Here is a 17,142-nt window from a genome sequence, read left to right on the forward strand (position 1 = left end):
AGATACAAATCAAATAATACTTTCAAACACTCTGGCGAATTTTCCAATAATTTCAATAGTTTATCCCACTTTTGGCAGCAGTTTGTGAAAAAGGATATGAACTTTGGCATATAAAGTGACAAATATATGACGAAAAGTATGAAATAATGAGTGTTTTTGTTAGGACATCTGAGATATAAAAATTAATCTTCAAATAAACCTGTTTTAAGGTAATTAAAACAAACAGCAAAGTTATGCAAAGCAGTTGTAAGACACACAAACATAATACTGAAAAAATCTGGGAACCTGAAAATCTTGCTCACAATCGCGATAATCTTCAGCAACTGGTCTAATCTCCCACTCTTTGGGCAGCAGTAACTTTATCACAGGCCTCGCGATGTGCCACAATGAAATTTTAATTGATTTTGGGATACGATGCCTCCCACTGGCGCACTCTCCGAGGTCACCTCTCTCACCTGGAAATTGTGCAATCGCGAGCAATATTGTAAGTCGGATCTTGAGGATAGAGAAAATGTGTGCAGAATTTCGTAGGACGACACACATTTATGTGAAAAATGACGAGAATCTCTCACAATGATGATGGCTAAGAGGTACGTGAAACCGTGAACTTTGTTTTCAAATTGCCCATCGTGATTCCAGTTGAACTTTGTGGCACACACCCAATAATTTATTAAATTTGAATCAAATCTCTCTCGCAAAGAGACTTCGCAATGTCTCGAGTGGTTTTACTACATTGGAAAAACGGCTGATGATATTCTCTGGCATGGCGTATAGAAATGTGTGACGCTGTTGTGCTTTCCAGAGCTTTTGAAAGCTTGTATCGAATTACACGTAAAATTCGCCACAATTCTCTGTGACACGGAGGAATTTCTGTGCGCTCATCCAGCAAATGTTGGTGACTGTGTGTGATAAATGCATCGAAAAATTGCATTTGAAATTATGATATTGCATAAAACCACACTGACTGGCAAATGTGGGTGTCTTCCCAGGTGAGAATTCTCCTGGTATTTTATCTCATCGCCGATAATCGTGTCTCGTGATCAATGGAGTTCATTTGTCGCGCATTCATCATCTGCGCTGTGCAGATCAATAGCGAGAGTGAAAGACACGACTTCGATCTGGACCGATCACAAAAATCTCGTGTGGCAAAGTGAGAAGAGATTGAATTTCCCATCATGAGAACGACATTTTCTGTCTTTCGCAACGCGCGACGCTCTCGCTAACCTTGCTGGTCAGATGATCGCCTCCTTGTGGGTCACAGAGATTCCCTCCCAGGAATCTGCATTGCTGTGCGCTTGAATTGTTAATAGGAGACGCGAGATAAATCCAATTTGCGCACGACAGGGAAATTTGAAATGTGAAAAGGGCGTGATTGTATCTTCCGCGTGTGTATTTAGCAATAAATCATTAGTTTCAATTATCGAGATAACGAAACTCTATATCGTCCGGTGACGGTGTTTTGTGGTCAGTTTATTAAAGATAGACAATCACAAGAGGCGATTTTAATTAAAATCACTAGGATATTCGTGGAAATCTCCCCTTCTCTCGCACCTTTCGCCCATCGCATTTTCCCAACTACGCCAATCCATGTAAGAATAAATTTAAGTTCCGTGAGTAATTTAGAGATTCTCAGCCAGAGAAATATGGCTCATCTTGTGGCAAACATGAAACACATCCAAATTACACAACAATCTCAACAAACTACCAGTTGTATAACTCAATCGTGTTATATGAATTGATAATGGTCAATTTAATGGAGCTCAATAAAAACTCCCTTTTTGACTTGCAATGCCGGAAAATGTTGGCCTTTCTCTGTGAGACAATTCTTTAACTGCTTGGTTTGAATTATATCAGAACATATAGCTTATCTTGTAATGTTTTAAAGAATTGCAGAGAATTTAACAAATTGTTCAGTGTCGAGAGAACAAAGACAAAAAAAAGAAAAAAAATGGCGATATTGCAAAAATATGTAGGAAAATCAAAGAAAAACCACAAAAATTCCATCGTATGAAGTATTTGGAAAGCAAAGAATAATTGATCTTGAATGAAGACGAAACAATTCAACTGGATAGCTTAAATTTCGACTAAGAAATATATTTTCGAATACATTTACTCAAGACAGGAACAGGTAAAATAATGCGATTTCGTGTCTTCTCACTATAAAATCGAGTCACATTAAAGCAAAATATGCATGTATCAATTTATGAGTATTTCTTATGACTTTCAATAGTAAAGTGTTTACGGATAATAGCAAATTGTTACTGACTTCATTAACATTCTATCGAATAGAAGTGAAACTTACTCAATGAAGCTGATGCGTGAGGCATCTTTGCAAAACTAATTAGATTCTTGGGCACTCCCTGAGCAATGAATTCAATGGCTTTCGAGATCATTCGTCGCTTCTAATTGCGATCGTGGCAGATTTACTGTGTTGTCAAACACCAAATGAGGATTTATTGTCTCAATTTGCAAGTTCCCACACAAATCTTCGCATTGCTGGCGTAAAACAATTAATTTAACGCTCCTCCATGTCTTGTACGACAAGTCATTGAATTAACATCGACAGACGAATCGTGGTGTGATCCTCAATGTTCAATTTGCAATGGTGATTTACCGCATTAGAGAAATATTGAGAGGCTGAATGTTATCTCAGCACGTTTATCTTGATCTCTTCCTCACTTGCAAAGCATTGATCAGCAGTGGACTTGGCGCACTATCAATCAAATCTCAATTCACTTACCGTTTGGAGGCGTCGATTGTGATAGGAATTGACCATATTTATTGGTCATCATCCATGTGATTAGCATTGACAGCTCTTGAGCACGTGCAATAAATTGCCGGTGCTCAAAAGCACTTATATTAGGATCGTTTCGGAAAACAATATAATTAAGATGGGCGAGGGAGAGAATCATCTGTGCAGCGCACTTGATGAATGGTGAAAAGGCGGAGGTTTCGCGGAAAGTGTGCAATTCAGCAGTGGGTCAAGCATCCTCAATTACTCAGCGTCTAACAGGGTGAGGAAGATTTATCCATTGATTGGAGGTTTTTCAAAAAATCCCCCTAAATTGTAGCAAAACGCTCTGACACTTGCAATTTCCCCTTGCAATTTCACAAGACACCGCGCTTATAATCTCTCCTTTCAAGAGCAAAAAAGCACCATTCAAATTCAATGCGGAGTTCTTCGCGGGAGACAGAGATTGAAATGTGCGATTGTGGAGCGAAGAAATCAAAATATTGAGCCTGAAATTCCTCAGTGTCATGAGAATGCAAAATGGGGAGCGTCTTCTTGAGGTGTTGGAATGGAGGTGAATGCCATAGACAATTAATAATAGCACTTCGCAGAAATATTGTAACATTTTTACACAACAATTAATCCAACCACTTTGTCTGAGGTCACACGACTTTCGATAGCGGCAAATGGGAATTTCAGCATGCAAGTGTCTCTGCACGAGACAATCTCGCGTGGTCTTCTTCACGTGATCAGAGTTGGAAGTGCTGGACCAGTAGATGAGGGATCAGAGAGCAATCTTTGCAATCCCTGAACTTTAATTTATTATAATTAAATGCCGCCATAACTTTAAATGAAGTCATATTGATCATAAAACTATAATTGGTTTACACGTCTTGCATTTTTCATTAACAGCCTATTGATTTATGCTGATTTATGGTTGTTTTGTATCCATTTCCATATTTTTTGTGTTGCATTCTCCAGAACCATCAAACAGTTCTGTGTTTTTGCTTTCAATGAACTAAGACAAAACTATAAAGATTTAGCTTTATTATATTCTAATTCCTGTAATGGTGCAGAAATCGTTAAAAAAAACTCAATCTTAACCCTTAAATTTCTCAAATCTCCGTCTAATCTATGCAATGGTGTGTTCTATGCGCGATCGCCAACTCTGCCCTCAATTTCGGCGGAATGATGCGGTCTGCGTCGTGGTGAAAAATTGCGAAAAATCACCTCTTTCACTCTCAGCCATAGAACCAATCCTATATCGATATTTTTTCTCTCATCTCACCAATATTGCCTTGTAATTCACACACTGTCTGTACCAGCACTCCTCCTGCATTGTGATTAGTGAAGCGATGGCAGGTGAACTCACTATAAATATGCCTGGCAGAGAAATGACGATTGATAGTCGCATGTATCGAGTCTGGAGTGAAGATCGGAAGTTCTTGCACGCATTGTGATCTATTGGATTAACCACAGCAACATATTCGGAATGATGAATTTCTTGGTAACTGTGCTCCTGAGGGTGGTTCTGTGGGGTGGACTTGCGCTCATGGTCTTCTTGGGCTTTGCAGAGTGGCGTGTCGGCAGTGATGTTGCTCAGTGCGGTGGCTGCAGTGCCTCAGCAAGGTGGATATCAGTACAACAGGAATCAGTACAATCAGCCGCTCGGAGTGCAGCCCCTCCTCGGCAATCCGGGTCAGCAATTCAACCAGCAGCAGGTTTGCAAAGGTCGCGCTGTGGGCGAGAGAGTGGGTTGCATTGTGTCTTGTCTTGCAGGGCTTCTCGCAGTCACGCAACAGCGTCCCAATCACTTCGTACACGAACGAAGTGGGTCACGACGGCTCCTTCACGTACGCCTACACCACGGGGGACGGCCAGGGCGCCCAGGCGCAGGGCTACCTCAAGAACGCCGGCAACAAGGACCTCGAAGCGCAGGTGGTGCAGGGCTCGTACTCCTACACGGCTCCCGACGGCACGCCCATCTCCGTGAAGTGGTTCGCCGACGAGAACGGCTTCCGGGCGGAGGGCCTGCACCTGCCCACGCCACCCCCGATCCCCGAGGCGATAGCCAAGTCGCTGCAGTTCATCGCCCGCGCGCAGAATTTGCCGCAGAGTGGCTACAATCAGTACCAGAACGATCAAGGTTTCAATAAATACGGCTGATGAGGCAACCACCGAGCGAATATGGGTCACAATTCATCCACTTCTTCGACTACCAAGACGGTGAGTTTTCCGCCTAGCCAGGCGCATAATTGAGATTCCTCCGGAGCATTATGCAAATCGATAGTGATCATCTCACTTGAATACAATGGTGACTTTATGGTTTCCTCTCTTGAACTCCAATCCGGAGAGCTCCATTGATGAGTCTATTAAAACATCATCTCACATGCTTTTTGCTCCGAGATAATTTTCGCAATGCCGAGAAGGTCACGCTATTGTTTGAAATTTCTTCTCCTTTTTTCTCTCTGTTCTTCTCTGCAGGATTTTTCTGCCAGCATGTGTAAATAGACACTCTCTTTTGGAATATTTCCTCATTCATCAGATCAACAAAATACCATCAACAGCCAAATTCCTCAGAAGAAAACCCGCCCTCGTGTTATGCAATGGATATTTGCTATGTAAAATACTTCCTCCTACCGTAGATCATTATTTAATCCCATGTAAATGTTGCGATAATAAATCAGAAAGGACTTTTTATCAAATTCTGTTCATTTTTCACCTCTCTCTTAACATTCACCGAGCGAGGAAAATCGCCCGCAGGTAGACAAAACGAGGTGATCGCGATCGCGCAAGATCACCTTGCCTTGTGAGACACATCAATTCAGCGGCATTTCAATTGAATGGCTCGTCAATTTCTTTCGCGCGACGCCTCAGAATGGAGTGTCATCGCTAGAGAAATTAATAAATAACACGTTTTATGCCACAAAGGTAGCGATCTTCACCATTTGATCAATATGTGAGCATAAATTAGAGTCAATTAACTCCTTTAAGCAGTAATTGACACTCTTAGAGACGCATTAATTTGTCCAAATGGTTCCAGCTATCATTTGATTGCTGTTGCATCATTGGATGGTGATCGCGATCCTCCTTCTGGGATCGTGCTCAAAAAATTAATTGATAATGAGCTTGAGAAGAGGAGTGCATGAGAAATGATCAAATTATTCAATAAGCTTGCGCAAGACGTTCAGGCACAAAGTGAGAAAACTGATCCGTGATACTTTTTTTCACCCAATATTTCTCTCCTTTGATTTAGGGCTTGTGCAGAAGTCGCTGCTATTGTAATCAAAGGAGATTGTAATAAAATATTGTCTCATTATCGGGGAAATTTGGATTAATATTTTCATAGCAAGAAAATTATGAGAACATATGTTTTGATGGATTCAAATTGATTGGATTGAAGGCGTAATATTACAAAATACGATAAAGCTCCCAGTAAATCCCACTTACCATAAAATCAAGCAGACTCATCTCGTGTTCTTTTCTTCTCTCAGACTTCTTTAGACACACCATTTGACATCAGAGGTCACAAAGAGAGATTTTGAAATCGCTCGTGCACAGCCTTAATACACCCAATTTGGATTTGTGTTTCTCCTTTTCATCTGCAAGTGCTTCGGTAAATAGAAGATTCTGCACTGCGATTGCGTGAGCTGATACGGTGAGAAGTGTGGGATATGCAGAAGAATGGTCGGGTAACTTCCATCTGTTTATTCACACAACTTCCATACATGAATTTCAATTTTGCTGCGGTTTCCAGCGATTTTCGCCGTACAGCACGAGATGCTGGATCTCCAGGATGGAGAGTGACCAGGTCTTGGGTATCCACTTGATGATCATCACGCAGAGGAGGGTGAGGATGACAATGAAGATGACAGTGCTGTGCCAGAAGCTGTCGAAGTGGGAGAATTTGGAGCACTTCATGGTGGCAATGGTGATCAGGTGAGGAATGGTTTCAGCCATGTAACCCAGAGCCAGACTCGCTTCAGTGCACTTAATATTCGCCATTTCCATGATTGCGCAGTCGGGGATGAAGTAGGACAATCCCAGGTGGAAGTACATCAGGATTATCGGGAGGGAGTAGAGTCCGAAGAGAATCACGGCGGTCAGCTTGAAGATCATCAGGATCAGGACGCAGATGGAGACGCAGATGGCCGAGACGATGTAAATGGTCTTCGTGTTGAGCTTCAAGGAGATGCAAAGGCCTGTGATGGCTCCGAGGAGCACCAAATAGTGCATGGCGAAGTAGGAGCGCGCTCTGAAGAAATCCTCCGAGAAGAAGACGAAGAAAGCCACAAAGACCGCATGGTAAGTCATGTAGTTCTTGATCTTGGAGAAAATCATCAGCAAAGTGAGGAAGGTCTGGCGTCTCTGATTGGGTTCTCTTGTATTGTCATGTGCAGGAGCATTCCCATCAGTTCTGGGAAAGGGAGAAAATGCCAGCGCCGATTGAAATAAGTCTCCTTTCTCATTGGCAGCATTCAATTCCTCATCGCGACACATCTTGTAGTCAAAGAGTCCACCGGCGTGCAGTGTTTCATTGATGAGGAGGAGCATAAAGCCAATTGTGGCGCTGCTGAGGATCATATGACGGACTTTTGTGAAGATCTTCTCGAGATCTACAGAAATGAGCTCAACTCCGTGCACAGTGGACACAATTCCGATGAGGTAGACAATGTGACAGAGGCCAATCTTGAAGATCCTGAACTCATTGCTGGCCAGACGGAAGTGCATGTAAGATAGGCCGGTTGTGTAGATTATACCATGGCCCACTCCTCCGAAGTACAAGCCCTTGACGCTCTCCAAGTACTCACTCCAGTAGAAGTACACTGCATTGGCGATGAAGAAGATGTCCCCGAGCGCCAAGAGATAGAAATGCACAAATCTCACTTTCTTGCTGTGGATCTTGAAGCTGAAGAACACCACTGCCACGCCAAGACAGGCAATAATGCCCAGGATTTGAGGCATGAACTGATTAATTCCGAACAGCTGGGACGGAATGTAGATGATCAGAGACTGCCAAACTCCGCACTGGTAAAAGTGCAGAAGAACTACCAAGAGAAGAGATAAGAAGCAATGAATTCAGCTAGAAAAGACAATAAGTGTGTAAACTCACTTATCAATTCCGGAATGAAATCTCTAATGCTCATTTTCCTGGTCGATTTATCCTCTCAAATGCACAGTTACAACTGAAAAGCTCTCGCTCAGGGGCAGATTTGCATATTGTTGTGCGACATGTGAGTTATCTAATCAGGATTAATCGAGAATATTTGCAGATAACAATGAATGTCATTAACATCAGTGACAAACAATAAAATACCCAATATCTGTATTATTTGTTTTTGTCATACTAGAGGCCATAATCTGGCGCGACATGACAATTTTCCCTCGATTTGGTCACAACCCATTGGCATTCGCGCCATCGAGACGTGCTTCAAGACAGGGTGGGAAGAGAAATTCGCATCTGACCCACATTTCGCTGGAGATGGTGTGATATATGAGTGAGATAATTTGAACACAAGAAGACACAATGAAAGAGAATCAATTTGTCATGTTATGTGTGACTTCTTTCCCTGCCGATCGATACGAATCAATGACATGTTGGCGGCTTCCATGTGCACAGAAGAGAGGGAGAGACAGCTGAGACAAGGTAGAATGCCAGAGAGGTAAATTGATTGAAAAAGCGAAGTTAATAATTTATAGCTGAGCACAAGAAATCCATTTTGCCAATGATTGTAATCTCTGGGTTATTAAAAGTATGTGACGATGTTCGCTGGCAGATGATCTAGATTTGACTTGGAGAGACGCACGGTTGGCGACAAATACAGAGAGGAGCTTTGCCTTGAAAAATCTGCAATATTTGCTTGGAAATAGAGTGGCAGAAAGGCAAAGTGCAGCATCATGATGCCTCTTGCTGTGCATCCATGGGAATTTGGAGTGGCTTCACGCTACTCTTGGCAGGTGCAAAAGTGAATTAGAGATGGCAAAAAAGCACCATTACAGCCAATGACAATTTTATCAATCATTTGCTATTCTGCATCGTGAAATAAATAATCAATTTCCTTTCTTTATTTCACATTTGCTGGGCTCTTACATAAATTTTTCGTACACTGACTCGCGATGAGGCAACTCAGCGCGTCACTGTAATTTGCAGCAAGTTGAAGGTGTGATTGGGAAATCAAATTCCTATCGTCCCTACACATATTGCTCTGCGGCAAGGCATTTCCTCTCTCGGCGCTCATCTTCAGTTCAATCAACTTCTAATTGATCCACAGAAAGAAAGGCCTTCTTGACCCTCAACCTTTTCACAGCTTCTATTTGGCCACTTTCGCTTTCTTCTTGAAAAATAATTATCTAATTAACACAACATATAATGGTTTCGCAACTTAATACGATGTCCATCTTTGCCCTGAATATTTTTGAGCTTCGGAGTGCAGTCGATGCAATTGCCTTTTGCAATGAGAGCTTTCAAGAGCGCAAAGCACGACAGAAAACTTGAAATGTTGATGGATCTTTTCAGAGTTAAAGGTCGTTTCGGTGTGGTTTACAATCAGAGCACAAATATGGATTAACATTGATGACCACGGGGTCAATTCTGAAGTCTCGTGTAATTAATTGTGATTGTTTTGACTGTGTCAATTCGTGAAGTTCAAATGGCTGTTCATTGCAGGCAAAACGAGCTGTTAAGAGGATGGGCAAAAGGACAGAAATTAATTATCCAAATCCATTTGCACTGGAGTGGAAAAGCTGCTGATTGCAAGATTAAGAACTCTCGCAGAGGTTCTTATGTTACTCCATGACACTGTGTACTTTCGAACACATATTTTATGAAGATGTTTCCAGAGGTGAGATGATGGTAAAAGTGCGTCTGTGGTAAATCTCCCGTCGCGGCAGCGCGTCTAACATCTTCTGACCCAGTAAAGTGAGGCGGTGAAAGAGATGAGATAATAACCTCTGGTGTCCACTCGCGATCGTGTCCAGCAATTATGAGCTATGATCCGCGATGATGAAACATCCAGCCACCATTTCTGCTCATCAATTAATTAGGCGCACTCTGCAAAATTCCTCTAGGGTGCATCTTCGAGTCGGGCGCGAATAATTGATCTTGACGATGATAAATTCCATATCCAGAGTGGTGACACGCCGTGATAAATCGAGTTCAAGGGATTCACTCTCAATTGCACATCTTTCGATGTGTGCTTAATTGATACAAAAGTCATGTTTGAGCTGGCAAGTGAAAAAGCTCATGTTGTGAGGCAACTCGAAAATTCCAACACTCTCATCGCTGGAGATCCACTGAAAGGGGATCGATGAGAGGCTCATAATTGATAATTTGCACTGATGGCTCCCAATTACATAATCACCCCCGCGGAATTAATACAAATAGCATCGTAAAAAAGACGCATAGGTGAGAGCCAAAACCCGTTACAACTCCACTGCAATCCAATTAATGGACCTGGCGAGGCTGCGCTGATCACTTGTGAGTATGTTTCGTGGGAATAGTCGTTTGTCATCTGGATCGCAGAATTTGCAATTGAGGCACAACTACTTGTCACTTCCTCTGCTCGTGATGAGTGTAATGAGAAACTTGACCTATAATGTGGAAAGCTTTCCGACAGCGAAATTCCTGCACTAGAACTATTAATCTCGGCGAGAGGTTGCTTGATGCATTTTTGAAATTGTAACTTTCTATGTTCTCATCCTTGAAGAGGCGCCCAATGATCGCCATGAGTGCGTAAGTTCTAGTTTAATGTAAATTGCATGCGCGTGTTCACTTTCAAATTAAACTCAGAGGTGACATCTCCCCATCGCCTAACAAATGGGACCACTTAAATCCCCTCGAGAATGTTGCGCAGGAGATGTGCAAATTCGCAATTATGACTCTATTAATCCATTTCATCGCAATGAAGTGGACAAGTCGAATTCGGTGTCGATGAGTGGAATTTCAGAGCCCCTCTCCAAAGCTCGAGTGTGAATTCCTGATGGTACAGCTTTGCAGAGTGGCGGGAAGAAAAAAGAAGATCTCGTCTCATCGTAATGCCCCGTAGCAACTGAATCAATTCATTCACCAGGCAATTGTGTTCCAATATGTCGATCCGGCATACACAATTTTCGTGGTAAACTATATAAAGGAGTTCTCGTGTCTTCGAGTGCCATCAGTGCATCTTGTGATTTCGACCTGTTCAATTAAAAAGCTCCGACTGAGCTTTCGAGGATTGCTGACTCGCTGTCTCAGTTTCTTTGTGATTTTTCCACATAACCGAAAGTTTTGTGCGACACCATGAAAGTGGTAAGTGAACACGAGAAGACACTTTCTTCCACCCAACAGAGTTCTCTGCCTTTGTGATAAGAAAACGTGATGATGGTGTTGCAATTTGAGGAAATAATTTTGCATAAATCATGTGGAATTGCATGGAGATCACATAGTTTTCGATCTGATATTCCACCTGCCTTGATGGTTCATTTGCGCAGACAAAGAACAAGAGTTGATGAACGCTCGTGTTCTTATGCAAATCAATTTTTTGATATGGCACAAATCACAGACTTTTATGCAACAGTCCTCGCAACATGAGTCATACAAATCAAGGAGTGAAGAAGATGCAAAGTATAACAATGGAATCGTCGTGACAACTCCCCTGGAGTGATTTTCTCCCATGGCAAATGATCGTGCTGAGTGTGGTGCTATTTTCTCTGATACCCAGAGACTTGTTCTATCACCTGTTAACACACGATGGCCCCTTGTAGTGCCAGCCTTAAATGGGAGGCATTGCACACGCTGATATTACAAAATGATTCACAAGATGTTTGTCTTTTGCAATTGATCTTCACTCGCCATTGTGGAAGGAATGCCGTGTTAGACAAACTTCTGGTGCATATTCTCGAAATGCAAAGTAGCAAAGAAACTCGATCACTTTCAGCCTCCCCTCGCGCGTTGATCTTCAATCCCTGCGCGATTGCTCAATTGAGCGTGACTATTTGTGGATCAGTGAATTGTCATTACAATTATACACCATTTATGTGATCTTTTTCCCATATCAAATCCAATGTGTGTTCAATCTGTCGCCTCTGTGCTGAGAAACTGACAAGATCCGCAACTCGCGCTGCTTTCGTGATCCGTAAAAGTGTGAGGAGACTTTTTGGACGGATGGCTTTTCTCAAAATAATCAATGCGCAGATCAAGATCATGCCTTATTCATGGCGATTTCATTTCCAGTTTATTTTCGCCACTCTGATGACGGTTTGTGCATGCGCGAGGCTGGATAACACTTACCTGCCTCCGCCAGGAGCTGCGCAATCCGGAGGAGGTCCTGGCCTCTCCGCGCCTGGCTTCGGAGGCACTCGTCCTGCCCCTCGGCCTGGAGCTCCCGCTGCACGTCCTAACGGAGGATTTGGCGGCGGCGCAGCTCCCAGTGCTCCTCAGGAGCCTCCGATCGCCATCATTTCCTACGAGAACGAGAACAACGGCGATGGCTCTTATCGCTACAGCTACGAGACCGCGAATGGCATCAAAGTGGAGGAAGAGGGCGAAATCAAGAACAAGGGCACGGAGAATGAGATCCTGAGCGTGAGAGGATCCTACTCCTACACGGCTCCCGACGGCACTCCCATCACAGTCACGTACATCGCGGATGAGAACGGCTTCCAGCCGCAAGGTGACCACCTGCCCACTCCCCCACCAGCCCCTCAAGCATCGGGTGAGTGAAGACGATTGAGTGATGCACGGAGATTGCATCGAAATGCATTAACATGAGTTGTAATATTGCAAACACGCAAGTGCACAGCTAAAGAGACACTAAACCCGATTCGTTTTATGAGTGTTTCGGCGCTTTATTGAAATCCCACTCACTTTTCAGCGAGTGCATGAGAATTTAGAGCAGGTTTTGTCATAAAATGCATAAATTGATAAACAATTTAGTGATTTTTTTTTCAATTGGATTGAATAATTTAATGAAATTGACGATAAAACGTCAATTAAACGCTGTGCAACATGTCTGCCAACAGATCATAAACTGTAATTTACTATCAATTAGGCGGCGGCGGCGGCGGATACCCAAGCGGACCCGCCGGCGGACAAGGGTACCCAAGCGGCGGTGGCGGCGGCGGCGGATATCCGTCCGGAGGAGCTCCGCAGAGGCCCAGCAATCAATACATTCCACCCTCAAATCAGCCTCCGCGGCCATCAGGCGGCGGATCTTTCAGTCCGCAGAACGGCTACAGATATTAACGACAGAGCAGAAGCTTTCCCAAAAGCCATTCCGTGTGATTCAACAATTTTGATTAATGAAATTATCACCACAACACTCTTTTGATGTCAACTTTGCAGCGATTGAACAAACTCTGACCAGTAGAAATGGTATAATTGCAACATTAATTTATGTCATATTCAATAACAATGATTGATTGTAAAGATTTTACATATTTAATAAATATCTTAACAAGACTAATTGAATCTGTGGAGGCGCCGAGTGATTTTATATATAATGCTGGTGTTGCGCCTGAATGCAGGCAAATGAGTAGAATTTAGAGTTTGAAGTTAAGAGATTGATCAACTGCGATTTTCTCAGTGTCTCGTGCGATTCGTTTTCTTCTGTTTGTTCAGGTATTTGCACATATGAAGCCTACTTGTCTTGTTTGTGGTCATGCCAAATTACGCATATTTGTGTTTTTAAATGCAAGAAGAAGTATTAATTGATCTTTGTCCGTTCAGTGGCTTTACGATGAGAAACATTTAAAGATCAGTCAGCAAAGATTATTTCTTGTTTCTTATTCTCACAATGTTCAACTAAAATACCAATTTGTAAGTTGAAGTGAGTCCCATAAATTAAAAAGCACTTCTGGCAAGTCCATTTCTTTGAGAAGAGCTTTTCCTGAGCAAAGAAAAGCGAATATTTAGCATAAATTCAGACTAATATATTTTACTCTAAGAAACTGAGAAGGCATTAACCGAATATTCATCATTTTATACATTGCAAAGTGATCTGGTATTGATAAATGTGGGTTAATTGATCAGGTGTTTCGTCTGCAAGTCGATCTTCACTAAAATGTAATAAAAATTGTTATTAAAATCAACTTGCAAGACGAGTTCTGTGTGAATCTTCAGCTCTGTTTAGCAATTAATCAGATCATTGCCATTCGCCACAGCAATTTCGATGATCATGAAGTCAATACAAATATTTGAAATCAAACAATTGTGAACTGATGCCATTGAATGAGTGGGAAAAGTTCACACCGCAAAGGTAAAACCGCAAAGGGAGAAGAATTCGAAGTGTTTGCCTCAACAGCTCGAGAGTCTTCACGCTGTGCTGGCGAAGATGACGAAAGACTGAGAGAAATGAGGATGTTTATGACGCATTTGAAGTCAAAGACGACTTGGTGATTCACATTCGATCAGTGAGAAAATGTTTGAGCGTCAAGTGGTTTTGGGATCTTGGAGAGATGAATTTTGAGAAGAAGACGCCAAACAAAGTGATGAAATTGCTAAATGTATAAATAATTTGCTGAAACAAAGATTGCAAATTGAATTTCGACACGCAGTGTGTCTTCAGTCGCCCGCCGGCGCGGATGCACTAATCCAGGCAAGAGACTTGATACAATCCATCATGCCATTGTCAATGGAAATCCTCAAGAGAATGGACAATTGGCAAATTGAAGCGTTCCCCAAAATAATGGCGCTGTTTCTGTGGTGCGCCATTGAGGGCATATTTGCATTGAAGAACATGTGATTGAATAAAGTCAAATTATTGTGAATCATGTGTTGTAATATCGAAAGTATTTTTTCCACACAGTCCATTTAATAGTAAATGTCTGTGGATTTTTCTTTCGACGCCGGAGCTCAAAAGTCATGCCCGCTGAGATGAAATTTGATGTTTTCGGCAATTAAATGTGCCTTCAATTTCCTTTTTACGGCACCTCATCATCGCCAGACAAATACAACTATTTACCATGGTGGAATTTGTTGGCCATTCAGTCAAATAAAATACACTTCTTGATTGCGGCAATCGTATGCAAATTTGCTCCTCACACTCGCGCACAGTTCGGCACGAGGGGAGCCATAATTGACAATATAATAAATGAAAATGCTGGAGAGATGAATTTGTGGGGAGAAAAACTGCCGCCCGTGCCGGAGACAAATTAATTGAGGTGTCTTGAGTTTCTTGTTTTGTCTTCTGACCGTCCCACTGAGTGATTTGTACAAAAGAATTGAGGAAAACCTTAAAGACGCGATAGAGAATTTTTCGCATTTGAAATACGTGTCTGTTGACGAGCAGATGAAATTCGTCAATGATTTCGCGAGAAAACTTCAAGTCAATACATTTATCGTACTTTATTTTCTGTCCTTATTAATTATGCTGTAATTTTATTTCATTGTCATAGTCAAACACAGATTCCAGCGCCTCTAGTGGTGGTTTAATAAAGCTTTGCGCTGCAGATTAGTTGTAAAATGTTTCAAAAATATTCCAGTTAGCTCAAAATCATCGAGAGTGAATAGTTTGATCCCTGGTATTGAGACATTAGAAACACTTAATCCCAAATATTGAACATCCTTGGACAGATCTTAATATTAGAGAGGGAAACTTGTACGACAGTCTGTGTGAATATCCGCATCGTATTTTACTGGGTTCGGACTAAAACTTGTTTTCGATCAATCTTATCACATAATTTATCTGAGAGTGTACGATTTTGCAAGATTTTCAGAATATCCCATTAGATTGCCAAATTTTCCTCACGGATATGAACATAAATCGTCTTGGCGAAGCCATTTAACGGCGCCATCAAGCGCTGACTTCTTGCAATTCTACACTGTTGCACTTACACGCGACGGGCATTCAGAGATTATTTTGTAATTAATAAATTTAGCATGTGAGATAATCTCGCGGGTCTTTGACGGCGCAGTGCCTCGCAGAGAGGAGGCGCAAATTCTGTCCATGCGTCGCACCGCATGTGAGAAGTAATACAGAAATGATCAGCAAATTATTAATAAATCACGGATCATCGTTGCAGACACAAATTCATGCGCTATTCATTCCAGAAGTTGTGCAATTCGGTGACATTTGCCTGGGAGTTCTTCAGTTGCGTCGCTTTTTTTCCTTCGTCACATTTTCCACCACTTAGCGCGAATTTCATATATATATATATATATATATATATATATATATATTGGATATTGTGGCAAAATTGAAAAATTTTCTTGCACGCCAGAGCACAAGAGTGCTAATTACTGAAGATGCCACCGAAGAGCGTGAGGAGGCAAGAAAAGAGGCTATTATTTTACTTAACAATTTCCCAATCGATTCCAATTAGTCCGCATTAACCTTGCAATGGTATAATTTCCCGCACTTATGATCCATCATTATCGACAATGGGCCCAAGTGGTGATGAGAGCAGAAGATCAGTAATTTAATTGTTGAGATCTCCTCTCGTCAATTTTTTCTCCATCGTCACTTCTCATCTTCCCGTCTCAATGGGCGGATTTGTGGCACGGCTCGAGTGACAAAAAGCTAAACGACGACGGCTGAGGGCATTCGCTGTATGCCAATCTCTGCAATCTTGCCCCACACGCACAGCAATAACAACATACGCGAACTGTGGAGCGCCTCGTCAATTTGCCAAGTGCATATTGCTGGCCAGAAGACCATCATTGGGAGGTATTTTGCAAAGCCATATCTCTTTAAGGTTGAGACATTCTGATTCTCCTTAAAAGTCTCGCTTTGCCATCTCCCACAACTGGATTCTGGCCTGCGGCTCTTGTGCAAATGATTTGTTAACGAGAGATGCGCACGATGGAGCAAAAATATGAATAAATCTGCCGATTGAACCTTTAATAAATGGTGTGAGTGTGCGATGTTGTCACTGGCTTGAGGATCTGCTGCACAAATGTGGCCACGTTCATTCATCACTTCGCCAAGTTACTCCCAAAGCATCTGACCACGCCAAAATGTCAAATTCAACAAGGCGATTTATTCTCCCCGCGCCACTTCAAAGCTCTTCCGAGCCACCCGACACATTATTTCACATATTTGCCAGGCTGGTAATTAATAGACTGAGCGCACGGTGTTTTGCGGCCCAAAAAAGTCTTCATGCCTCCAAATGCAATAGGCAACACACCATCTTCAAACGCAATACTTCACGGGGCTTGTCCGTCGCGTAACGAGTCTCTGAGCATGAGAGCTTTTGGACTGGCTGAGTTTCTGCAAAAGTGTCTTCTGGCCATTTGACACCGTGTCGAAACTGCGATTCTCCGGAATGTTTTCATCAGAGGCTCAGCATCAGTGGCAAGACAGAGTCAAGGATGCCGGTGAATTATCATAGGCCAGTCAATACAATAAATTTATTAATTTAATCATTTAATTGAAGGTGTCAGGGAAAGATTGGAATGTCGCTGGTGGATGACAAATTCTCCTCGATCATCGTCC

At 42.3% G+C, this 17,142-nt stretch overlaps 2 protein-coding genes across 2 annotated transcripts; one reads left to right on the forward strand and one right to left on the reverse strand.

Moving 5' to 3' along the window:
- Positions 1–4,134: 4,134 nt before the first annotated feature.
- On the forward strand, positions 4,135–5,420 carry LOC132263981 (endocuticle structural glycoprotein SgAbd-2-like). The gene is made up of 4 exons (XM_059764017.1): positions 4,135–4,238; positions 4,306–4,452; positions 4,511–4,957; positions 5,216–5,420. Exons 1-3 carry the CDS (start codon positions 4,224–4,226, stop codon positions 4,895–4,897), a joined length of 549 nt encoding a protein of 182 aa, XP_059620000.1. The 5' UTR covers positions 4,135–4,223; the 3' UTR covers positions 4,898–4,957; positions 5,216–5,420.
- Positions 5,421–6,442: 1,022 nt separating this feature from the next.
- Positions 6,443–7,786, reverse strand: LOC132263982 (uncharacterized). The gene has a single exon (XM_059764018.1). It carries the CDS (start codon positions 7,694–7,696, stop codon positions 6,467–6,469), a length of 1,230 nt encoding a protein of 409 aa, XP_059620001.1. The 5' UTR covers positions 7,697–7,786; the 3' UTR covers positions 6,443–6,466.
- Between the last annotated feature and the right edge of the window lie 9,356 nt (positions 7,787–17,142).

Source organism: Phlebotomus argentipes, unplaced genomic scaffold, assembly GCF_947086385.1.
Source record: "Phlebotomus argentipes unplaced genomic scaffold, Phlebotomus argentipes genome assembly contig_32, whole genome shotgun sequence".
In the NCBI taxonomy this organism is placed as follows: Eukaryota; Metazoa; Arthropoda; class Insecta; order Diptera; family Psychodidae; genus Phlebotomus; species Phlebotomus argentipes.

Excerpts from the sequence above, each read along its gene's own strand:
- LOC132263981 (XM_059764017.1), top strand. Across the intron at positions 4,453-4,510 it reads AGCAATTCAACCAGCAGCAG|GGCTTCTCGCAGTCACGCAA; the intron begins GTTTGCAAAGGT and ends CTTGTCTTGCAG.
- LOC132263982 (XM_059764018.1), bottom strand. The coding sequence starts at position 7,696 with ATGCCTCAAATCCTGGGCATTATTGCCTGTCTTGGCGTGGCAGTGGTG.